The sequence below is a fragment of the Rhinatrema bivittatum genome, chromosome 1, assembly GCF_901001135.1.
Source record: "Rhinatrema bivittatum chromosome 1, aRhiBiv1.1, whole genome shotgun sequence".
Classification (NCBI taxonomy): Eukaryota; Metazoa; Chordata; class Amphibia; order Gymnophiona; family Rhinatrematidae; genus Rhinatrema; species Rhinatrema bivittatum.
In genome coordinates this window covers 342,269,632-342,295,019 of record NC_042615.1, presented here as the reverse complement: position 1 = coordinate 342,295,019, position 25,388 = coordinate 342,269,632, and the positions used below count along the sequence as shown (strand labels likewise).

Below are 25,388 nucleotides of genomic sequence, written 5' to 3'. Positions count from 1 at the left end.
ATTGATCCCATTCTGCCTGCTTTCTTCAGGACTTAAGAAAAAGAAAATTAAGCCAACACTATGAGCCATCACAGCTGCAGCCAAGACTGAGAAGAGCCTGGACCATAACAAAATAGTTCCAAATCAAATTCTGCTGTCCCGCAGTGTGGAGCTAGGGCAGCCAGGACTGGTGCCAGAGTATTAGGCAGCTTAGGCAAAGCTTACAGTCTTGCATCCCCCAGCCCCACTGTATATACATATGCACTCAATTAAAAATTATGCACTTGTAATAAAATTTAACATAAAAAAAGACAAAGTACAATCTTCCAAAATCATCACAATCTGTATACTTATACTTGCATGGATTTCTGTGTGCCAACCAGAAAACCCTGCAAAAATTTAAAAATGACACTTGGAACTCATGGTATAAGGCCTATTTTAATGCATAGTGAGTGTGGGCTTAGCCCTCAAAGCCATGAGGAAAATAAATTACAATATAGTAAACCTCCCATACAAAAACAGCACTAACTGCCAATACTCAAAAGTAGCAACCCTACTTATGAAAAGACAACACTACAAGCCCTAAAAAATCAATACACTTCCTTTTAAGAAAACACAAGCCAAGCTGCTATAGATCCCTACACAGCAACACCATAACAGAATACTTCCCCTCTGTCTGAGACAGGCAGAACACAGAAAAACCCTCACCAAATACAGAATAAAAAGAGATCATAAAGTATAAACAGAAATGCGCAGACAAAAACTGAACTGGAAACAGCAACAAGCTTTTAGACACCTTATACAAAAAACAAAAACATTACTGTTCCTCATAAAACATCAAAAAAACAAAATGTAATAGTAAAACCATACTTTAAAAAAAATAAATATTTAAAAACAATAGATGAATAGAATATCCAATAAATAAAAACTCAGAATTAAAAAAGTTTTCAAATTGTTTTGTTTGGGAGACACATCAAATTATACCCAATAATTAAAACTAGTAAGGATAAAAATAATCCCATGCTCTCCATACCTGGGAATTTTTGACTTCGTCATCCTAAAATAGGCTTGGATTAGCAGGAGAAGGAAGATATGCAAGCTTTCACCTTCCTCACACACATACATAAACAACCTCCCTCTATCTCTCTCTTTCACACACAAGCAGATTTCTTCTCACTCCCACTCTGACACACAAAACAGGCTCCTCCTCTCTCTTTCTCGTGTACTCACACTCTCTCACACACAAGCAAGCTCCTTCTCTCTCTCACACATACTCAGACAAGCAGGCTCCTTCTCACACACACACATACAAGCAGGCTTCTGTTCACTCTCACACATACATTCCTTCTCTCTCTCTCACCAAGCAGGTGCTCTCTCTCTCTCTCGCTGCTGGCCTGGCCTCTGATGGTGGCCTGCAGCTTTCTCATTTTCTGACCATTTTAGCACCCTCTTAGAAGCAAGGTGAGACAACCGCTGGGCATTTAGGGGGCACTTTTTGCAGCTCCAAAATTTTCTGCCTGAGGCTGCGGCCTCACCCTACCTCATTCTAGAACCACCTCTGAGAGCACCCATAACCTTATCAGGCAGGCAACACATTTATTCACACTGTCACGCATCGATGGGATATGCAAATGCATGTGCAAGGCAGGAAAAAAGACTAAGGGAATTTTTGTGAAATTTGCAGCTTAAGCAATTCTAATATGTAGTGTCTTGCCTTTTCTTTTGTGCTTAAATAAAAGCTTGGAAACCTGTGACTGGGACCGTATCTGGAGTGACCCTTAGGAAATGGGGTTGTCAATTGTGCTGAGCTGGCAGTGGTTCAGCCACCAATGACCAATGCAAGGTAACTAGTCAGCATACAAAGTTTTGCACTGACTTTGATCAATTTTTGAAAATACGTCTAAAAAATGAGTTAAAAGCTAAAGGTGTGGAAAGCATAGTAAACTGAGCTGCACTGTAAAATTTCACATCTCTAGCTCATTTGCATGTTTCACAGTTGGGTGCCCAAGATGGCTATTTCTAACATAGTGCATTCACTCATGCAAATCATGCTTGTCTTTGGGACTGTAATTCTGACCAAAGCAAGCTTGGTTTCAAGACAAAACAGGGTGATTTTTATAGCAAAAAGGTGCCCTATCAAATTACATTAGAAAAAAAATTAAAAACTACACAGTAGAGATATTTGCACCCAAAAAATGGTGAAAATTGCATAAAAAGGTGACGACATGTCTTTATGTAATTATATCTTTGCTTCCAGTTGGCTGCAAAGCCTCCTAGTAAAAATCAAAGATGTAACAATATGGACCATGACGACTGATCCAATTATGGCCTGAATCGAAGGAGCCATGAGGAGTCAAATTAGGTGTTAAATTTCTTTTGTGTAATTTTTCACATACTTTGCTGGTCCATAATAAGGGAGGCAAGCTCGTGTTCTGGGACTTACCAGCAGAGGTTGTACTAATCCGCAACATTTCAGGCCCCTGAGAGGTGTTGGGCTGCAGCACCCAGACAAAAATGTCCATTTTAGGTTGCGCAGAGCATGTACTCAGAGGTGACCTCCATTCAACTGCCTCTAGCTCTCCAACCAATGGAGATCCAGGTGAAAAACTTAGTACAGTTTTGTTTGAGACCCTAGAGAACATCCGTGCAAAATTCAGTTCGATTTGGAGGAGGTTGAGCGTGGACTCCTCGTCCACTTGATATGGAGAGACCCAGGGATAAGATTGCTTGATACAGAGCATGTGGATAAACATTTAGATTGGACTTCTATAATGAATATATGATCATTTTTTGAGTGTTTAGATCATCAGTGTTTATGCTGCTTGCAAATCTCTCATTGGCATTTTCTTCTCTGTTTTTTCAGCCAGAGAATTTTTGTAGTTGCTAATTTTTTATTTTTTTTATTTTTGTTACAGCAAAGCTTCTCCAATGAAGTCCATTGTGTTGAAGAAATTTTGAAGGTGAGTGCACTTGCTTTGCCTCCTATTCATTGCTGGATGTGCCCTTGATGGGATGAGTTGGACATTACACCCTGTCTCACTGTGCTTCGGAAGGCTACCCCTCCCAAACCTGCTTTGCGTCCATGCCTTTGTGAATCCTGGTGAAGACTTCTCTTGCCCCAGTTTGGCTCTGGGGAGAGGAGGAAGAGTGGCTGAAGAATGCCCACTTATGCACCCTCCATACATACCTCTCCTCTCCTCCCCCCCCCCCCTGCTACTCCTGCATTACCAGCAGTGTATGTAGATGTGAGGGAGGAACTTGGGAGGGGAGAAGTATCAAGTCTGACCAGCGTAAATGTTTTCTTTTTGATTCTAGTACATTTGGACTTGAAATTTCACTGTATATCTGGGTCTGTATGTATAGAGAATATATAGACGTATGTGCGTAACTACCTATTTTTTTAAATGTATACATTTGCATTGATTTGTATTATTTATGGGCAGTTTAATACTTCTCAGCTTTGGCAGAGTCCAGCTCTGTGTCCCAAAGGGGAGGTAGGGGGGCTTAGGTGTCGAGGCAGTCACCCACTGCCCCACTCACACACGCATGCACTACAGGTTCTCAATCTAATGACCCAGTAGGACTGTCCTCGGACTTACAGACAAAAGCACACGCTTTTCACTGCTGTGGGTTGCACGTTAAGGGTAAATCAAGTGCTGGGATACCATTGCGCCCTTGCAGTAAGTCTAATGCTCACGTATGGGTTTTTGCGTGCATAGTTTTAATGTGGAAAAGAGCCCTGGCTGGTTGAAGATTGAATAACCCTGCTGCCCTTAGAAAGAAAAAAATATATACGTCAAAACTCAGAAGAAACCACAGCAGCTTCTTGGTTCTTAAACAATTTGCTGGATTTTTGGCCCCCCCGTTTATACTCCCCCGCCCTCCCTTCGGGGGCATGAGCAGCCACCCAGTGCACGTAAAAGGTTTAAATGGCAGCAGAAAAGTCGTAGCTTGAGCTGTTTCTTGGCTTTTATTATGGTGTTCCGTTCTGTGGTGGAATTAAAAACTTCTTATGACCTGAACTTTATATATATATATTTTTTTTATTTATTTATTTTTTGTCTGGTTGATTGTTCTCAGGAAATGACCCATTCATGGCCACCTCCCTTGACTGCCATCCACACACCTAGCACAGCTGAGCCTTCCAAATTTCCCTTCCCAACAAAGGTACATGGTAGGCTTTATTAATACAATTGTATTACTTTTTTTTTTTTTTGTCTGTCCAGTCCTATCTACTGTTAAGCTGCTTCAAGGTCTGCATAGCTTGATCCGATTAGTAATTAATTTCCTTACCTCAAGTTTTCTTGACCCAAATTAAAGCTCTGGTGCGTCGCCTGTGTAGAGGGTGAATATCTGCCAGGCATGGTGCCTTGAATCGGGTCCCCCGGCTAGCAGTTACCCACTCTAGAGGGTATCATTTTCTGTTCCCAGCTATATGGTTTTTCTGTTAGTAAAATCAGGGGGTGGGGGTGGGGGGGAAATCTAGATTATTCCAACAGTTAATTTCCTAGAAGTGCCCCACCTTTTTTTTGTGATTCAGCTTAAGTGAAGATTTCCCTGGGCTGAGCCTGAAAGAGAATGTAGCTTTTCGTTGCAATTGAAATCTGTATGTATATATATCTATATGTGTGTGTATTTTTTTTTTTATTCCTTTTAGGAGCCCCAGCACATTTCATCTGTTACCCAAAACCAGAGTAAGTTACAGCTTGTGTCCGAGAGCTGCTCCCAGTTAGTTTAGCTTTGTCACCATTTCAGTGCTTTCAAGGTAGTAAAATAAACTGGCCCCGTTGGCTGTGTGTTGTGGTAGATGCCAGTCGTTCCTTGTGCTCAGCCTATTTAGCTCGGCAGCTAAAATCTCCAGAATGTCATCCTGTCTGTATCTTAGCTCTGTCACTTTCCTAGATTTTATATGGCTATCGTTTTGTTTGTTCTGTATATTTTTTTTTCTTTGGCTGGTTTTGAGGAGGTTGGGGGGGGATTGGTCGTGGTGCTTGATGAATACTCATTGCAAACATTCTGAACACTGGGTCCGGTTTGTGGATCTGGAAGTCCCAGGTTGTGTTGCCTCTGCTGTAAAGCCCCATAATAGCGACAACTGACTTTGAGAATTAAATGATTTTTAAACAGAAGCATCCAGCCATAGCAAAATATATACATATTTGCGTTGTTCAGTCTGAGAACCAGGTTAATTTGAATAATTTGGTTCTTCGGAAAACCAGAGCTGCGTGCGGCCCTCCTCCGAGGGCCAGGGCTATGCACCTCTGTGGGTCTTGGTGATCTTCAGCACCGCAGCAGTGCCCAGTTGACAGAGGTCTGCGAAAACTGATGTATCTAAACCTGGAGGGAGGGCTTTCTAAAGCTATAAATGCCAGTGTGCTGAAAAAATGTAAGAAGTCTGAGTGAAAAAGCAGTTTCTTAATGATTGTGTTATCTGGCAACAGTTATATGGGAAATACAAATTTTAAATTTTATTTCGCTGGCACTGCTGCTTTAAAAAAAAACCAAAAAAAACCATCTTGGCACTTATTTCTCCCAGTACACTAAGGCCAACCCCATTCTCTTTTTATCTTTTTATGTACAGAGCAGTATGACACAACTTCAAAGACCTTGCCTAACTCTCAGCAGTAAGTAACTTGGTTCCTTTTCGGATAAGCTGTTTGAATGGGTGTTTTATTGTGGGGGGAGGGGGGGAGGCAGTCCCCAAAATTGCAGGCGCCTGGCTCTCAGCTTGTTTTAATTCATTCTCATTCTTGTGCCCCTGCTTGCAATTTATATGAGCATAGGTTCCAGGGTCTGTGACCCCCCCCTCCTGGTAAGAAACTTACTCCCACTTGGTAGCAGTGAGAGGGACCTTGGGGGAAGAAAAGCATTATTTTAAAAAAATGTGTATTTAAATGAGATTTCTCTTGGCGGTGGTTTCCTGTAACTGGGAAAGGGAGGGCCCCCATGCTGACTTTGTCAACAGCTGAGAGAAGTTCTCTTTAGTGTTTGGGTGTCATTGTGAAACGTCAGACTCTCCATGACCCACAGGAAGATTCTGACTAGCTGAAGAAATACTAGCATTTTACCAGATGTCCGCGTTTTCGCCTTGAAAGCCTAATGTTGTTATTTGTGACTTTAAGCAGCGTTTGAAACTGGCAGTGTGGAAGAAAAGAACTGTTGAACTTTGTGAAATATTTGGATATTGCATGGAAAATTGTTTCAGAAGCTAATTTTCAAATCTTATTTATCGAAAATGCCAAATGATGCATCCCATCCCTTTCCCCAGGTTTATAGTCCCTCTCTTTGCTAAATTAGCTGTAAAACTGCTCAGCGCTGCCTTAACCACTTAGGCCCTGGCAAACGTTTCTGGATGGATCTCGCTTTTACTTTTCCCTACCATATTGTCCACCATCCTCCCTCACCTCCTCTGACACTTGTCAGTGAAAGAACCAATCCCCTTTCAGGACAGCCTTCTGAAAAGGGGATTGGTTCTTCACTGACTTGACAGCAAACGGACCAATCAGCAGTAAGTGAAGGCGTGAATAAATTAATAAGTGCCTGACGCTTAATATTGATTTATTCACTCCTTCACTTACTGCCTGCAGAGGTTTCATTTGGGCCAGACCTTGGACATGCTGCTTTCTGAGGAACTACAGAAAAGGAGGATTTTTATTTTTTACGAGAAGCCCGGGAGCTTTAATGGTAGCTCCTGGGCAGGCATTAAATTTGCTGCTTTAAAGTGGGTGCCTTGGCTGCGTGGCAATTTTTGGCATCATGGGGTAATAGCTAATAGCCTCATCTATGTGGAATTTGCTTGTAATGAGCCCTATTAGCTATGTGCTTGGATGGACATACATTTTAGAAGCACTAATCTCCGAATGGCATTGGGGTTATTTTAGCGCGTACAAACCACGTGTCCAATAGAGTGTGGCCCAGGGCTCTACCCTGAGTGCAATATACTGCATTGGCCTGTATGTGGGCTGGCTATGAGCGAGGTTAATACAAAGGCAATTAGGCACTCTAGTCAGTGGTTCTCAAGCCTGTCCTGAGGGACTCGTTGGTCAGGTTTTCGGACAGACATACAAAGAATGTGCATGAGAGAAAGTTGCATGCAGTGAAGGCAGTGCATTACACTTTCTCAAGAATATTTGTTACCGATCGCCTGACTGTCTGGGAACCACTGACCTAGGTGAACCTTCAGCCATACCTCCTTCCTCCCAACCAATTAACTTTCAGGCCCATAGAACCCCCCCCTGAGGTTATGACCTCTACCACTACCCCTCTTAGACCAATCCTGTAAAAACACATAATTGGACATTATATTTTAAATAGTGGGGGGGGGGTGTCATATATTTTTTTATATGTATAATATAAATATGTTTCAGAAATCATGTCAGTGATAAATGCGTCATCTGATGTTTGGAGGAAATCTGCAAAAAGTCTCAAATATATAAATGTCTAAATGAAAAGAATTTCATATTGCACTGGTTGAAGGTAATCTCTGAAATGGCTGGCTGGGTCTGAACTACGATTTTTGTCCTTACTAATCACCATAGGGCAGGGCTGCCCAAACCTTTAGCTAATGTGGCCTATTTTAACACTTAAATTCACAGAACCCCCACAGGATGACCATAACAAATTAGGAGGGCGGACCCTCTCCAACAATCCCCAGACTCTCTCTCTCTCTCTCTCTCTCTCTCTCTCTCCCTGCACTCCATCAGATTCCCTCTTTCAGCCTTCATTTTCTCCAGTTAATCCTTTCCCTTGACCTCCATGTCCTCTCTTACTCTCCAGTGGACCCCCCCCCCCTCTCTCAACCTCCACCCCTCCAGCTGATCCCATCTTACAAATTTCAGCTCCGCTCGCCTATTTCAGTCCTTTTCACATCCCACCAGCTGATAATCTCTCCCCGTAGCCCTTCTTATAACCTTCAACTAATCCTTTGTCATTTCCATCTTGCTCCTCGTTCCCTCTTTCATGTCTTCCCCTCCAACCCTTCTCTCACACCCTCCAAGCTGATCCTTTCTCACATTCCCCCCCTCCCCCAGTCAACATTCTCTCATTTCCCATCTCTCACCCTCCACAGCTAATCACTTTCCACCTGATCTGACCCTCAAATCCTTTCTGTATCTGATTTCCCCCTTCAAACAGCTCCTCCTCCTCCAAACATCCCTTTGGCTGTGGTTGGCAACAACATTTTCCTTTGGGCCCCAGGCCAACGATGGATGACAACCTGTGGGAAGAGAGGGCAAGCTGATGACAGGGGTAGATTCATTAGTGCAGAGCTTTCCAAAGTGTGTGTCGCGACACTTTGGTGTGTCGCCTGAGGTGTGCCGTTGTGTCGCGCAAGCCCGGTGCACGTGACACACCGGCAAGTGGGAGGCAATGCAGCCGCCAGTGGAGCTCATCCCACTGGCGGCTGAGCAGTAAAATATCGCTGGCAGGAAGATCGGCAAGGCCGTGGTGGAGCTCACCTCACCACAGCCCGAAGAAGAAAAAGGTCACGTCGAGACGTGCAGGTGCTCCTCCTCCTTCCTGCCCATGCGGCCCCGGAAGAAAAATGTTGCTGGAGCCGCACGGGCAGAAAGGGGGAAGAGCGTCAGCCGCGTCCAGAAGAGGAGCAGCAGCGTTGTGGCAGCGGGGAGAGAAGAGGAGGAGGAGGCCCGGTAGCAGGGTCGCCGCCGCGATTGGCCCGAGAAGATCAGGGCCGCTGCAGAGCCCATCCTGCAGCGACCCGTGAAGAGGAGGCCCAGAGGTAAGAGAGCGGCTGAGGGCCCGTAGAGTGCGTGTGTGAGGTGAGTTGAGCGATTGTGTGCATCTGTGAGGTGAGTTGAGCGATTGTGTGCGTCTGTGAGCTGAGTTGAGAGATTGTGTGTGTGTATGAGGTGAGTTGAGAGATTGTGTGTGGGAGTGAGGACCTGAATGTTTGCAGAGACAGCATGTGAGAGAGCCTGTGTGTGTGTGTGTGTGTGAGACAGCATGTGACAGTGAGAGCCTGTGTGTATGAATGATTGTATGAGAGAGAGCATGTGACAGTGAGCGTCTGTGCTTGAGCAAGACAGCATGTGGGAGTGAGAGAGAGCCTGGGTGTGTGAGAGTCAGACAGCATGTGCAAGAGAGAGACTATGAATGATTGTATGAGAGAGAGCATGTGACAGTGAGAGCCTGTGCTTTAGCAAGACAACATGTGGGTGTGAGAGAGAGCCTGGGTGTGTGAGAGTCAGACAGCATGTGCAAGAGAGAGACTGTATGAATGATTGTATGAGAGAGCCTGTGAGTGTGTGAGAGAGAGAAAGTATGTGAGAATGAGAACCTGACTGAATGTTTGAGGGAAGAAGATAGATGGAGAGAAAAGAAATAGAAAAAAAGACAATATGAAAGGAATTGGCAAAAAAATAAGAAAGGGGAGGTGGAACAAAAAAGCCTGTGACCAACCGATTAGAAAACTAAGATCAGACAGCAAAGGTAAAAAAAAAAGAAATAAATTACTTTTTACTGATTGGCACATGTAATCTTTGGTAATGTGCAAGAGTAGCACTTTCTCTATGCTGATTTCACAATGTACGAGATCAACATGGAGGAAGTGGAAACCCACGGGTCCTGCACAGAGGAGGCAGCAGAATGGGCTTCAGTGCCAATAGCAGCAATCAGCGCCTCCCCAATAGCCATGCGGCAGCAGTGACAGTGGCAGCAGAGGAATGAGAGAGGCTCTGAGGTTGCTGGCAAAAGAAAGAGAGGGGGTTTGCCTTTAGTGTGTGCCTGCCTGAGGGTGTGTCTGTGTATGAGAATGTATGGGTGTCTTCCTGGGGTTTGTATGTGTGAGAATAGGTGCCGGCCTGTGTGTGGTGTATGTGTGTGTGAGAATGAATTGGTGCCTGCCTGGGGGTCTGTGTGTGAGAGAATGAATGTGTGCATGCCTGAGGGAGTGGTGTGAAATTGAATGGAAGCCTGCCTGGGGGTCAGTTTCAGTGTGTGAGAATGACTGGGAGCTTGCCTGGGTGTGTGTGTTTGTGTGTATGTGAGGGAGCCAGACAGAGTATGTATGAGAAAATCCAGGGGAGTAAGAGTTTGTGTGGGGGTGTGTGTGTGGAGGGAGAGAGAGTGTCTCAGTGTCTGTGACAGCGAGAGGTTATGGTGGGTATAAGAGCATGAATGTGTATGTATGTGACAGTATATGTGTGAGAGAGAATGGAAATGTGAGTATGTGTGAGAGAGAGAGGATAACCTCCTAATCCTTGACAATATCAGGGTGACTGGAAATCAAGAGCTCCCACGTATGGACAGCAGGGGCTTTTTAAAATCCTTATTAGTTTTAATTATTGGGTGTTATTTGATATATGTGCTGTTTTGAAATATTTTATTGGTGTTTAGGAAATTGTAAAAAATGTATATGATTTTAATGAATAGAAATTCTATCAGTAGTTTTAAAATATTCTTTTATTAGTATGGTTTTACTATTATAACTGATGCTTTATGTTTCTTGATTTTATTTGTTTTATGAGGAATGATGGTTCTGTTTTTCCATTATTAATACACAGAGTCTGGCTTCTTGGGGTTTCCATTTCAGTTTTTGTCTAATTTGTGCTCCTTTATTTTGTATTCTGTATTTGGTGAGGGTCTGTCTCTGCTCTGTGTGTGTGACCATGATGAGAAATTCGCTAGCATAGGGATCTATAGCAATTGTTTCCTCAGTAGGTGGTGTATTCTAGGACCCAGTATAATATTTACCCTTGCTTTTTCACAGGTAGGGTTATTGTTGTTAGAGTCCTTGGTGTTATTACTGTTATGTTATGATGGGATTGCAGTATAGATTTTGAGTGTCTTTTTTTTTTTGCGAGGTTTTAATTTCGTTCACAATGTGCCTGGCAGTGAAAGGTGTTTGTGCTGCTGTTACTGTGAGGTGACACCAGAATTTGAAAACATCTTTTAGTATGATGAGCTGTAAGGGAAACATTCAAGCTCATTGTTTGGGGGAATTTCAGTGGATGCACAGAGTTACAGAACTGGAGGTGCAGGATTTGTATTGACATTCTGTCCCTTCCTATAAATTCCAGTCTTCACTCTCATAGCCATATAGAATTAGTTGAATGAGGCTATCAAATAATTTTATAGTGTGAAACTGGCCAGCTTTTTAAAATTACGCAGAAGACCCTTTGGACTTTCTTATTAACACCAAATATTCAAATCTGTGTTCATCCCATCAAGCTCATATATCTCATTAAAGAGGTAAATTGAATAACACAATAACTTTGTTTTATTATTGTTACTCATAAATTATAACAATAACATTAATCTTGGAATATTATATATTTTTAATATAAATGAAAGATTTTCACAAGATAGGTTGTGTCGTGAAACATTTTATTATGTATATATTTAAGGAAACATACATAAATTGTCGAAATACATTTTGTTCATTTAACCTTTAACCTCTGGTTTGCTAGTAGACTGAATTACTGTGTCCCGAAATTGTTTGTCTAAAAAGTGTGTCACCAACATGAAAAGTTTGGAAAGCTCTGCATTAGTGGGTAAGGAGCTGTGGCAATCTCCATCAGCTCATGAACTACCCCTCTGCTCGTAGCTGGTCTCATGCCTGCCATTCATCTACATGCATCAATCAATCAACCAACCTCGTTCCCTTTATTCAAGAGATCTTCAACACCAAACATCAAGGGAACCCCTTGATATGTGGTTTATGTGCGGTCGCTATCCTATTCAACAGCTCCCGTATTCTTTTAATTCTTTATTTGACAACTTTTTCTTATATGTATTTTTTGTTCCTTGTTAAATTTGTTTGTGCTTTTGTTTTCCCGGCGAACTGTCTGACCCACCTATAAGTTACTTTTTTTCTTTTTCTCAAGTACTTATCTGAAAATGCTGACTGCTGCCTCTTTTTATGGATCCGAACCCATAAAAAGAGGCAGCAGTCAGTATTTTCAGATAAGTAACTTATAGGTAGGTCGGACAGTTCGCCGGGAAAACAAAAGGACAAACAAATTTAACAAGGAACAAAAAATACATATAAAAAAAAGTTGTCAAATAAAGAATTAAAAGAATAAAATACGGGAGCTGTTGAATAGGACAGCCACAGAGTGGTGGTTATAAAAATAGCGACCACACATAAACCACATATCAAGGGGTTCCCTTGATGTTTGGTGTTGAAGTGATCTACATGCAACAACATGGGGATTGAAATTCAGTATAGAGCCTGTGAGCTGCAGCAGACCCTGATCCCTTCTTCCTGTAGAGCATCTTGTTTACCACAGAAACTCGTGCCAAAGCGCGGCCACTGCCTGTGAATGTGGTGTGCTGGTTCACAGGCCCTAGGCTGAATTTCATTACTATTACTGCTGCTGCCTGAAGAGAGCTTCCCTTTGAGGCACTTGTGATCTCATTTGGGGTCCTGTACCACAGTTTGGGAAGCCCTGCCATGGGGGGGGGGGGGGAGATTAAATTCTGTTGTCACTTCAATAACTGTGATGCAAGCTCCCTTCGCTACCCGGCAATTTGTGAAGTAACACGAAATCCTGCAAAAATGTCACTCAGAACCCATATAGCAAACCCGCATACCAAAACAGCATTAATTCTCAGAACAGTTACAATCTTATATGAAAAAGCAACACTGTAAATATTCCACCAGGGCCTAAAATACCACTACACATCTTACTGGGGAAACACAACAAACTAGACTGTTACAGATCTCTACCCAGAACCTACATATTTACAGAATACCTTGTTCAAAGGGCCATTACGTAGACCCTCACCAAATACATAATTAATGGCGGACAAAAACTGATTTATTCTTTGCTGTACTGTCCACTCCAGCTTCACCCCTCCCTCCTATTCCCATAGGCAGGAGGGGAGGTGGGAACAGAGGAAGGGCTGGATGAGGGAGCAGAGTGATTACTTCAGGCTCACCCCCCCCCCCCCCCTGTTTCTGAATGACAGGAAGGGGAGGGGCTGGATTAGAGAGCAGAGTAATAATAGCTATCGGGCCGATGTCATTTTGTTCATGAGTCTATGTGGGGACAATGTCAAAAGCTTTGCTGAAAACCAGTTAAATCACTTCAAGTGCTTGACCTTGACCTAATATTCTTGTCACCCAATCAGAAAAGTCAATCAGGTTAGACATGACCTTCCTCTGGTAAAACAATGTTGCCTCAGATCTACAACCCATTGGATTATAGATAGATGACTATCCTTTCCTTCAGCAGTCTCCCCTTTAATTTACCTATCACCACGTTAAGGTTAACCGACCTGTAGTTTCCAGCCTCTTCTCTGTTCCCACTGCTCTTCTCCAGTCTTGTGACACCATGCCCATTTACAGGGATCTATTGAATATGTTTTTCCGCAGACCTAACATTTCTGTTGGCTCCCTTAGTATCCTGGGATGTATCTCATCAGGTCCCATGGCCTTGTTCACTTTGTTTTGCTAGTTCCTCCTAAATACTCTTGTCTGTAAATGGGGATGTATCTACCCCACTGGCAGCCATACTCTTGCCAACCAGCAATAGTCCTTCTCATATATAGTAATGACAGCAGAAAACAACCCAATGGTCCATCCAGTCTGCCCAGCAAGCTTCTTATGGTAGCATCTGCCGTGCAAGATACCCCAATGTTTCTGTTAAGGATAGCAACTGCCACTCTGTGCAGTTATCCACAAGTCTTATGATAACTTATTAAAAAAAAAAAATTTTTTTTTTTTTTTTTTTACTGTTAGCAACATTTTTACTGAGTGATGAGCTGCCTTGAAAATTCAGACTTTGCAGCTTGATGTGCTTTATTTATGAAGTTGGCCTTAGAAGCAGCCCTGTGCCTTTTCCCTTAATGCTGTGCTTCAGACTGTAAAAGTCTGGGCCCATGTTGGTTGTCGTCTGAATCCATGTGCCCTCCCCCCTCTGCTGTCAAGATGGAGGGCGATGTTGGTTGCGTCAAAAGCATCAAGGCTTCCTGGTTAAGGGTAGTAATCCTACGTCTTCTGTTAAGGGTAATTGCTGCTCCATGCAGGTTACTCCTATGCTTATTAGTACCCCAGCCCGTAAAAGTCAGGGCCCTCAGTTGTTGTCTAAATCCAATTCCCCTCCCCCCCCCCCCCTGCCATATGTTGAAGCAGAGAGCAATGTTGCAGTGGAATCAAGGCTTACTGGTTAAGAGTAGTAACACCCGCACCAGAAAGTTACCACCACCACCCCCCCACCCCCCCCCCCCCCCCCCGCCATGCACCCTTTTCTTTATTTCCATCCGCTAGCTTTTATGTATTCACAATGTTTATCCTATGCCTCCTTGAATTCTTTGACTGTTCTTGCCTTCACCACCTCCTCCGGAAAGGCATTCCAGGCATCCACCATCCTGTCTGTGAAGAAATATTTCCTGATGTTGGTTCTGAGTCGTGTGTCCCCCCCCCCCCCCCCCCCCCCCCCCTGGAGTTTCACTTCGTGACCCCTGGTTCTACTGTTTCCTTTCCATCGGAAAAGGTTCATAGTTCGTACATCATTAAAATCTTTCAGGTATCTAAAGATGTGTATGATATCTCCCCTGCACCTCCTCTCTTCCAGGGTATGCATATTCAGTACCTTCAACCTCTCCTCATAAGTCTTACGATACAGACCCCCCACACCATTTTAGTTGCCCTTCTCTGGACCACTTCCAGCCGTTCTGTATCCTTTTTGAGATATGGGGTCCAGAACTGAACACAGTACTCCAGGTGAGGCCTCACCAAGGACCTGTACAAGGGAACGCTGAACTGAAGTGCGTGTTTAATATTTCAGCTTTTCCCTGCTCTTTCTCCACACAATGATCCTTTTCTTCTTACTATACCATATCTGGCTTTCCTCCTTTATTTGATTATATCTAAAAACATTTTGTCACCTCGCTTTACCTCTTGGTGATCTTTTCTTCCACATGAGCTTGTTGCTCTCCTGATTTCTTTCCTCATCTCTTTCAGCTTCACCAAATATTCTTCTCTTTGTTCCTCTCTTTGAGTTCCTTTATACTTTTTGCCTTCCTTTTTTCAGCCACCCCCTCGGAGTACGGTAATGATTTCCTTTTCTTCTTTTATTTCATAAAGATTTGTTGCCTTCATAACAGCTCCTTTTAATTTGACTCACGATTATGCCACTTTACCCAGTCTTCTAGATCCTCATTAAGGTGCTTCCCCCCCTTTCTGCTGCCCCCTCCCAGAATAACAGGGGCAAAGAGGGTATGTGCCTTTAATGTGAGCGTAGCTCATGCCAGCCAGTATTCCCAGGAGAACCACCTGGGCAGTTTCCCTTTTGAAAATTCACCGGAAAGCACTCGCCCTAAAAGTACACAAGTGCTGTCCGGCTAGGCTGGCTTCCCTTCATAATTGCCCTCTTAATTTACAAGATGTTAATGTGCTGTATCAGTAGGGATAGGGAAGCCGTCTTTGAGCTGTAAAATCCTCAGAAGAGAAGTCAGGGGAAGAGGAGATTACTCTTCTGCGAGAGGGTGTTGAGACACAAGCTTCATAGAGCTGTGAGGTCTTAAAACAGCTGTTGAAAAGACAACTTCCCCCAGCTTTTGTTTCTTAGGGGGTTTTTTTTTTGTTTTGGTTTTTTTTTTTTGGTTGTGGTTTCTTTTTTGAATGTATTTAGCAAAGTCTGTAAAACTCTGAAAGCGCACATTGTGCTGTGAAAGTCCAGATCATTTACAGTACCTCGGGCTGTTTGTTTTCAGCAATAGGATTTATACCAGTTAGGGGTTGAATTCCCAGTACATCTGGGTGCCCAAACTGACCATCCTGCAGCGTACGAAACACACCAGCTCGCACCTTCACGCGTGCATTACCAGCTGGTTTCTATTCTTGAATGTGGTTCCCTTAAGTTGGCGCTTTGGCTGTGATGGATTAGATGTGTGTGTTGCTTTCTGGAGTACAGCCACTGCTTTATTTTAAAAAATATTTCTTAATCACCTTCTTGATTATATCTCTCAAAGCAGTTTACAACATGATCATTACATTAAAACCATATATATCTGCAGTCATTGCTGTTTTACCAGAAGAATAACACATACCACTGTGAACTCTGTGTGTCTGCTGGTTGAAATGCATTTTTTTTATTAACATAGCTCCAAAAAGAGGGGGAAGAGGGAGGGAGTGGAGTATACTCTGTGGCAGAGGGTCCTCAAGCCAGTTCTTGGGGATCTTCCAAGCAGCCTGCTTCTCAAGATGTCTGCTAGGATTGGGTTGAGGACCACTGCCCCCTCTAGTGCGACTGAGGTAAATGCCAGATGGGGGTTAGGTGCAGAGTCTTACAACTGAGGGTCTTTGAACAGACTGCAGATCACACAATCTGTCTTGCTTCCCATTGAGTTTTACAGTACATGTTTTATTAAAGGGGTTGAGACTACAACAGCCTTGTTTTTAGGGATAGTTGTAATATTTTACCGGTTACTCATCTTTTCTTTCAAGTGACTCTGTTGTTCTGTCGTGTTTGAATGCTGTAGGGCAGGGCTGCAGTAGTCCAAGGAAAGTCCCTTGTGTGCTCTGAATGTTCAGACCTGCAGTTCTGATAACTGTCTTTCTTTTTCTTTAATTTATTTTTTATTTCAAGGGATCTTGATTTTTCTTCGAGCTGTAATCGGACAAGTGCAGAACCGCAGGCATATCACACATTTTCTTTTTTCATTTTATTTATAATGTTAGATTAAGAAGCTAAAAAAAATCTGCTGTGTGCAGATTTGGATATATCCGTCAGCTTTTGGAATCCAGTTACTTCTACCCCCCTTCCTTATTTTAATGGGTAAACTGCCCTGGAAAGTGTTGTTTAGCTTTTACAGGCAAAGTGGCAGGTGACATACAAGTAAATCCAAACTTAGCATAAGCCTGTTGAAATAGCAGGACTTGTCTGTTACTGTAAAAACATCCTCATGCTTCTTCCACTGAACTGCCAATCTGTTATACATACAATGCCACCTGCTGGCTCAGCAGAGCAATGCCAGTCTCAGGAAGACTTCCCAGAATGCCTTTTTCCTCCTAGGATCCCTTTTGCCGTTCTTCTTCCCTTCGTCTTCACATTAGTCTACTGGCATGCAGAAGTAGGATTCCTCATGCTGTAAGCCTCTGTTCTGCCCTGGAGGTGAGGTGCTGATTCCTAGGGTGCACCTGAGGCTAATTTTGAAGCGCCATGGTGAACATGTAGTGTCCAAGGCGGACTGCAGGAAAGTATCAGCCTGGGGGATTTTTTTTTCAAAACTGGCCCATGGGATACCTGACTCACTCATGAGCTCTCTGTGCAGCAGCACATGCTTCACCAGCTCTCAAAAGCACATCAGAATTGAGACAAAACATCTCCAACATAAATTTCAAGTTTTTCTAAATTAAGTAGAGCTCATCTTAGACCAGGAGTAAGCGAACTGAGCTGCAGCCCCACTTCATCCATGCAAATCAGCTGGGCCTCCCACAAATCTAGTTACATCTTTCATATATCCTGGATACCTGGTCTGGTGTTGGTCTTTTGCCAGCATGGTCTTGTGTTAAAAGTCCTGAACCAGTTGCCAAGTAATGAGACAACCATACTGCCAGTCAGTGGCTCATACACACAATCAGATACAGAAAAAGATGTACACAGAGACATTTGCTGTTATGCTGCTCCTCATTTGCTCATTCAGTGATTACCCCCTGCCCCAGCACTGCCGAATCATCATATTTATTTATTTATTTATAACTTTTTTTATACCGAAGTTCAGGTAACAGAATTACTTATCACTCCGGTTTTAGGAATCATATAAAAGATATTGATTCCTCAGCATGCAGCAGCCCCCTACTTTTCCAGTTCTCACCCATTCTTGACACCCTCACACTCTGCAGGACTCACTGATTCTACAGCCAGTTGCCCATCTCAGAACTCAGTCCTGCCATCTCGGACAGAAGCCTCACCAACGCTGCACAGGTATTTCCTGGCTCACTCTTTCCCTGTCTATGACAGTAGCTTGCCTCCACTTCTTGCCCCACTCCAGCAAACTCTCACTGACTGTGTGCTACACAGTCTGCTGCTTTTATGGTTCCCCAGGCCAGTGTTTCCCCAACCTTTTCACACCCAAGGCACACCTACATTCATGAAAATGTTGTGGGGCACATCAACCTCCACAGATCAGGCAGTGCTGACATGGCGAGGACTCGTATGACGAAAAGAGCTAGGGAAACACTGAAAGCCCCACCTGTCTTGCTTCCAAAGAAAAGGAGAGCAAAGACACACGTGAATCTGTCACAGTGCATCAACTCCCAATAGGGTTGCCAACTTTCTAGTATGAAAATTCCGAACACTTGGATGGGCCGAGTAAAATTTTCACTGATTGGTGTCCTTCCGCTTCCACACATCTGTTATTCGCCCCCTCTTCCCTAGGCCCAAGCCCAGCAGAGTTGCAGTGCATGCACTTTCCCCCAATGTTTCCCTGCCCCCCCCACTCCCTCATCCATTAAAGCCCAATGGTATGGCATGCCCCACCCCATTAGACTTCTAAGTAGTCTGCAACAACTGTTATACATCATGAGTGAGCCTTACAATTTTTTTTAACTCACTTATTTCAAGCACTTACCAACAGCAAAAATTCATTATTAATGTATATTTATTTTATATTTATTGCAGTTTATAAATACGCGAGCGGAATATCATGTAAAAAGCAAACTAAGAACATATAACAGAAATATCAGATCCAATCACGTAATAAAGCATCCATGTATTCTTTCATAAATCCTCTCTCCAGAAAGGTGGAGATCATCATAACTACAATAAAACAGCAATAATCATAAGAATAGGTGCAGAGCAGAATTAGGACAGTTCATATTACAATCGAACATGCAAAAATATGTAATTTTTTTTTTTTTTTTTTTAATTCTGGTGTCATCTCAGCAAAATAAACTCACTTCACAAAATATTTGGCAGTGGAGGAACACAAACCTCTGCAAAAAAAAAAATACCTAGAACCTTGCCATAGCATACAATCACAGCAATAATTCTCAAACAGCAGCAATCTTATCTATGAAAAGGTAGGAATACAAATATTACACCAGCCCTAGAAAACCACCTATTGGCCAAACTGAACAACTACAAATCTCTACAGAGAAAACTACACCTCAGTCACACACAGGCAGAACACAGACTAACTCTTAACTAACAAAAATAAGGAACTGCAAACTAGAAACAGAAGTGTGTAGAGAAAACCAAATTAGCCCAAGAAACCAAACTGAACATTGGAACTTTAAAGAGAGAGCAAAATACAAAAAATATAAGAATTCACATTCCCAAAGATAGCATATCACAATTACTAAAAACTATATATATATATTTATATACACACATGTACAAGTTCACTCACATGCTCTCCCATACGCACAGGTTCTCACATGCTCTCCAGTATATGTGTGTGTGTATATATATGTGTGTGTATATATATGTGTGTGTGTATATATATATATATATATATATATATATATATATATATATATATATATATATATATATATATATATATATATATATATATGTATATATAATCTTATTTTTCCAATCAGTTGGTCCTGGTCTTTTTTTTTTTCCATTTTCCCCTTGTTGGTCTTCTAATTCGTTTATCAGGGTCTCTTCTTTGTTTCTTCACTCTCCTCCCATCTTCTTCCCTTCCTACACACACACACTCTCTCATATGCTCTCAATACATACACGAGCACTCGCTCTCTCATATGCTTTCCCACACACACGAGCACTTGCTCTCTCATATGCTTTCCCACACACACGAGCACTCGCTCTCATGTCCTTTCACACAAGCTTGCTCTTGCATGCTCTCCAGTTCACACAATCTCTCACGCACATGCTCTCCCTCCCACACATACAAGCTTGTACTATCGCATGTTCTCGCAGAAACACATGCAAGCTCTCTCATATGTTCTTCCATGTACACACACAAACTCTCACTCTCACATTCTCTCTCACACACAAGCTCGTGCGCACAAACAAGATTTCCACTCTCACATGCTCTCCCACACACAAGCTCCCAATGCTCTCCCACATAAACAAATGCTGCCAAATTGTTGTAGATCTGCTCACCAGAAGGGAGGAGTCAGCAATCTGTTATAATTCTGCTGCTCGGAGTTAGCAATCTGTTATCGAGCTCCTCCTATAGGGGGAGGAGTTAGCAGTCTGTTATGGATCTCCTGGAGAGGGAGGAGTTAACAATCTGTTATCAATCCCTGCTGCTAGGAGTGGCAGTCTGCTATAAGTCCACCAGAGGGTTAGCAATCTGTTATGGATCATCTTGCCAAGGGGAAGAGCTAACAATAGTAATACTCCATAGGCGGAGTTAATGATCTGTGGTGAATTGGCTTCCCACAGAGTGGCAGTCATATAATACCACTCTAGTTGTGTAAGGGATGACACTTTAGGTAAATTAGTGAATCCTTGGGCCGATGGCAGATGACAGCGTTCTCAGAAGGATATCCTGAGAGTTCTTTATTAGACAGGAAGTAGAACCACCAGAGGTAGCAGTAGTGAGCTGATGTGCCCGGCAGGGTTGAAGTCTCTTTGATACTGGAATTGCGGTCTATGGGTTGCTGAGCTGTAGAGAGAGACTATAGGTAGTGAGTAGACAGGGTATGCTGGATACTTAACCAGTAGTAGATGGTACACTCACAGTTGTAGATATCTGTAATGGCTTCTATGGAACAGAGAGTTCAGTATATTCAGGAGCCGTAGGCGTGTACTGGTTCCTATATGCAGTCTGGAATGAGAACTCACAATATCTGTGTATGAGATGGCTTATAAAATAGAAGAGTCTTTGGAGAGTTTTAGGAACATAGGCCCTCGTAGAGCGAGTACCGGTTCCTATCTGTAATAGAACTCACTGTGTTCACGTCTGCGATCGCTTCCAGATAGTAAAGAGTCTTCTGAGCATTCAGGGACATAGGCCTTCGTAGAGCGAGTACCGGATCCCATCTTAGCAATCTGAAATCAAGAAGAGAGAGCGGGGCCCCCGAGGAGCGGGTACCCCTAGGTAAGGTGGTGGAGGCAGAGCAGCAGAGAGAGAATTTCCCTTGCTAACTCGATTCGAAGTAGCAAGCAAAGACCTTTTAAAGTGGAAGCGGATGATGTCACTACGGGGGGATGCCCCCAAGGTTCGCGCCCTTGCCAGTACAAACTCTGGAGCACGCACGCGCGCCCTTATGTCATCAGGAACATGGCGGATCTGCAGCGTCAGGGGATTCCAGGAAATATGGCGAAGAGAAGCCGCAGCAGCATCTGTCCATCAGACCCAAAGGCCACCAAGGTAGAGAGGGTGGAGAGAGGGCGAGAACAGGCATGAACACAACACAAATGCTCTCACATACACCCTCCCTCTCTCTAACAAACCTCCTGCCCTCTCCAGATCATCTTTGATTTAATTCACTTTGGCCGCACAGTGCGCAGCAACCCATGGCCTTCTGGGTTTTTCAAGCACTGGTGATTTGGGCTCTGCCAGTTGCTGCCCTGCAGCCGACTGCATCTTCAGCCATTGGCGGCCCTGGGGCCTCCTGTCATCTTAAGTTAGTTTTATTACTATTGATTTTATTTCTTGATGTGTTTCATGACAACTGGTGATGTTTCTGTTTTTCCATTGTTGCACTGCTTACTGAGCCTCTAGCTTGTTGCAGTTTCCACTTCAGTTTTTGTCAGTGTTTTTATTTATTCTTTATGGTCTCTTTATTCTTTGTTAGGTGAGAGTCTGCACATGTGACTGAAGTGAAGTATTCTGCTGGCATGTAGTTTTTGCGTAGGAATCTCTAGCAGCCTGTTTTATTCTGTTTTCCTAATACGAAGTGTATTGATGTTTTAGGGCCTGGTGTAATATGTGCAGTGTTGCCTTTCTTAATACCTGATTCACTGAGGGGTAGATTTTCAAAGGGTTGCGCGCATAACTCCGAAAACCTGCCCCTGCGCGCGCAAGCCCAGGGCTTTGAAAAAGGGGCGGGGTCATGGGTGTGGCGCCAATCCGGGGCGGGACCAAGGCCTCCGGTACAGTGGATGTGCTGGGGGTTGGCGCGCCGGCAGTTAGCCGGCGCACACAAGATACGCCTGACAGAGGCAGGCGTAAAAAGTTAAACAAGGTGGGGGGGGATTTAAGTAGGGCTGTGGGGGGGGGGGGGGTTACATAGGAAAAGGTGGGGGGAGCGGAAGAAAAGTTCCCTCCGAGGCCGCTCTGATTTCGGAGCGGCCTCAGAGGGAATGGAGAAAGCTATCTGGCCTCCCCTAGGGCTCGGCGTGCACAAGTGTGCACCCCCTTGCGCACGCCGACCCCGGATTTTATAACATGCGTGTGCATGTTATAAAATCGGGTGTACATTAGTGCGAACCAGGTAGCACGCACAAATGTACCCCGCGCTTCTCTTAAAATCTACCCCTAAGGGTTTTTCCCACAGACACAAAATGGGAGAAAAGCCTTAATGAATGAACCCTTAGGTAGAGTTGTTACTGTTTGAGTGCTGGCAGTTAGTGCTGTTCTGGTACGGGAGGATTACTATATATGTAATTTCTGTTCAGAGGGAGTACACTTAACTTTCCCTTTTGTTATTCTTAACAAGAAAATTTAAAAAAAAAGCTTAAGTATTACTTTCCGCCATGGATTGTAATGAGCAGCGTGTCACATGTGTGTGTGTGTTGTCCATAAGGTGTGTCAGGATGGGAAAAAGGTTGAGAACCACTGTTCTAAAGCATGTGTGATGGGGCTCCTCATAGAAGGGTAAACACATACTCTTATTTGAATCGCACATAGATAAGATCATAAAAATGTGGCAGCAAGCAAGAAGACGCTCTCCTGCTGGATGAGAGAAGTTTGTTTTACCCAGCAATTTCTTCCCACTCCTTTCTCTCTGTTTAGTTTGATCCAGAGTTGGGGGTCTGGCATGATGAGCTTTTCTTTGCAGCTTCTCTGGAATTTTTCTTCTACTTCTTGGTAGATGGGCAGAGCTTTCAGCACAGAGCCTTATTACTTCCAGAGCTTTTTACAAAAGTGATAGTTACCCTAGTATCACTACTTTGGGAGCAAGGGTTTTTTGTGTATTCTCAGGATGATATAATGAAAAGAGCCACATCCTTGCTACATTTTATTTGCTTGCAAGTTTTTATAAAATGCTTTTCCAAAGAAACAGTGTGATGTATAGCGATAAATGTTTAAAAAATTTTTACGCTTTATAATAAACACATAATATGAAAAATTAAAAAGGCATCATAACAAAACCTCCTTAAAAAAAAACAAAAAAAACCCCATGTCCAGAACATCAGCCTAGTACAATACTTAAAGCCCCACCATCACATAAGGAGTAGAAGAAATAAATGACAAAAAGACCTAAAAGCCCAATGACCAGGGATCGTAAAATTAGCATCAAACAAATCAACCCCAAAACATTGATACTCAATCTGCAATACCCACAATTTACAAATAATCAAATTGATTGTATCAATTATTGAAAACCGCCAGAAAAAAACAAGCTCTCACTAAATGTTAGAAGTGTAGAAGATCATTCTAAAAAAAAGTTGAAGACATGGCTCTTTGAACAGGCATTTGCTCAACCCTAAACAGTCTCTATTTGATTTTGATATTGATTTTTATAGTATTATTTTACCTTCTTATTCTGTTATTTTATTTGATTTAACGTTTATAGTGATGTAATTGTGTGATTTATCTGTAATATACAATGGGTTATTTTTTAGATTAACTGTTTTTGAAGAATTTTAGCTTGCCTAAGTTTTAAGATTTGTTGAAATGTTTTATATTGTATTTCTATTTATGATTCAGTCTGTATTTGCTTTGCCCTGTAAATTGACATGAAATTAACACGTATGTCGGTATATAAAAGTGAACGGTATATAAAAGTGAATAAATAATAATAATGCTCAGCTCTGGTATCTAGCAGCATTACGCAGATAACTTGTGATCTATCTGGCTAAATGTAGACTTTTGAATATTTTGAGTACTTATCCGGCTCATCAGGCTAAAATTTAACTGGATAACTTAGGGGTGTTTCTAAGCGGAGTTAAGTTAGCAAAATGTTACCTGGCTAATTCCAGTATTTAGTTAGCCAGAGGGAGATCATGTGATGCTGTGAGGAAAATAGGATGTAGGATACATCTTTCTCGGTCTCTCTCGCCATCAGTCCACCCCATTGGCGCATATTTTAAGCTAAATTCATTCCCAGCTACCGTGTAAAACAGGGAAAAATACTCACCTGCTTACATTTTGACTTGGGCATGTTGGCGTGGCTAACAAAAAAGGGAAAAGAGAAGGAAAAGTGCAAACAGATGTCTCCAAAGATGGCCAACAGGCATACAGGGAGTGAATGGGCTGACCTCAAAATGCCAGCAATATCTGAGCTCAAATTGGTAGTGGTGGAAGCTTTGGAGCCAGAGTTTTAAAAAAAAATCACTGACAAATTAATGAAGTTTCAGCGACGATAACTGATTTCGAGCAGTGAATTGTTGAGGCGGAAAAAGAATTTCAGATGCTCAAGATGGCCTGCATATCACGAAGACAAAGGTCGGCACTGCAACGGCCTGGAAAAACAAGAAGAGCAATTAGAATACCTAGAAAACAGGTGACATTGAAAACATTTAAGATTCATAGGATTGCCGGATTCTCTGGGTGATTGTGAGTTACTGAGCTTTTTTGAATCATGGCTGCCCCATGAACTGAATATATCTAGCAAACATGGAAATATGCAAATTGAGCAAGCCCATCGCAGGGCTCTAGGAGGAAGAATGTCAACAGGCCGCGTGTGGTGATAGCTCACGTGTTTAACTTTATGTGCAAAGTAGAAATTCAACAAGCAATAAGAGCTGGAAAACAGCTAACCTATAATGGGAAAAAGATTATGGCCTTTCAGGACTACTCATTCAAATTATCTGCCCAAAGAAGGGAGTTTGTTCCTATTTGCTCCAAGCTATTTCGGCTGGGATTCCGATGGGCATTACTTTATTCTGAAAAACTCAGGGTAGCACATAAGGATGGAGTCAAATGGTTTAACACATTCATGGAGGTGAAAAAATGTGTGGATGCCTTAGTCAGATACAGATTAACCAGCTTGACCTTACTACTTGATATGGGGAGATGTAAGGCACAGTGGGTTCCTGTTCTTGTCATAGTAATGGGGGCTGTTTCGTCTTGAGTCTACAGAAACACTATAGCGGTTTATGGGTATATTCTTGTGAGTAAGGAAAAGGAATAAACACACATGAAACAAAAAAGGGAAAGCCATGTTTGAGCAGTTGGAGTTTAATTCACAAAAAGCAGTTTTGTGATCAGTGCATTATGTTATGTATTGCTGTTATTTTTCATTAATGGCTGTCAAGAGCACCGATCTTTATTTATTCTTTTTACTATAGCAATTTACCTTGTAGTATTGGTTGGTTTCCTGTTGTCCCTGGGGAAGAAAGTATGCAAGCTGT

General features: G+C 42.8%; 1 protein-coding gene across 3 annotated transcripts in view; it reads left to right on the top strand.

Annotated features, from left to right (window-relative positions):
* Positions 1-25,388, top strand: part of AFF1 (AF4/FMR2 family member 1) — a 377,818-nt gene that overhangs the window by 242,569 nt on the left and 109,861 nt on the right. For all 3 annotated transcript variants that reach the window (XM_029599151.1, XM_029599161.1, XM_029599173.1), the window contains 4 exons: positions 2,895-2,939; positions 4,060-4,146; positions 4,637-4,673; positions 5,561-5,603. In XM_029599151.1, the coding sequence (XP_029455011.1) occupies positions 2,895-2,939; positions 4,060-4,146; positions 4,637-4,673; positions 5,561-5,603 (212 nt within the window). The remainder of the gene's footprint in view (positions 1-2,894; positions 2,940-4,059; positions 4,147-4,636; positions 4,674-5,560; positions 5,604-25,388) is intronic.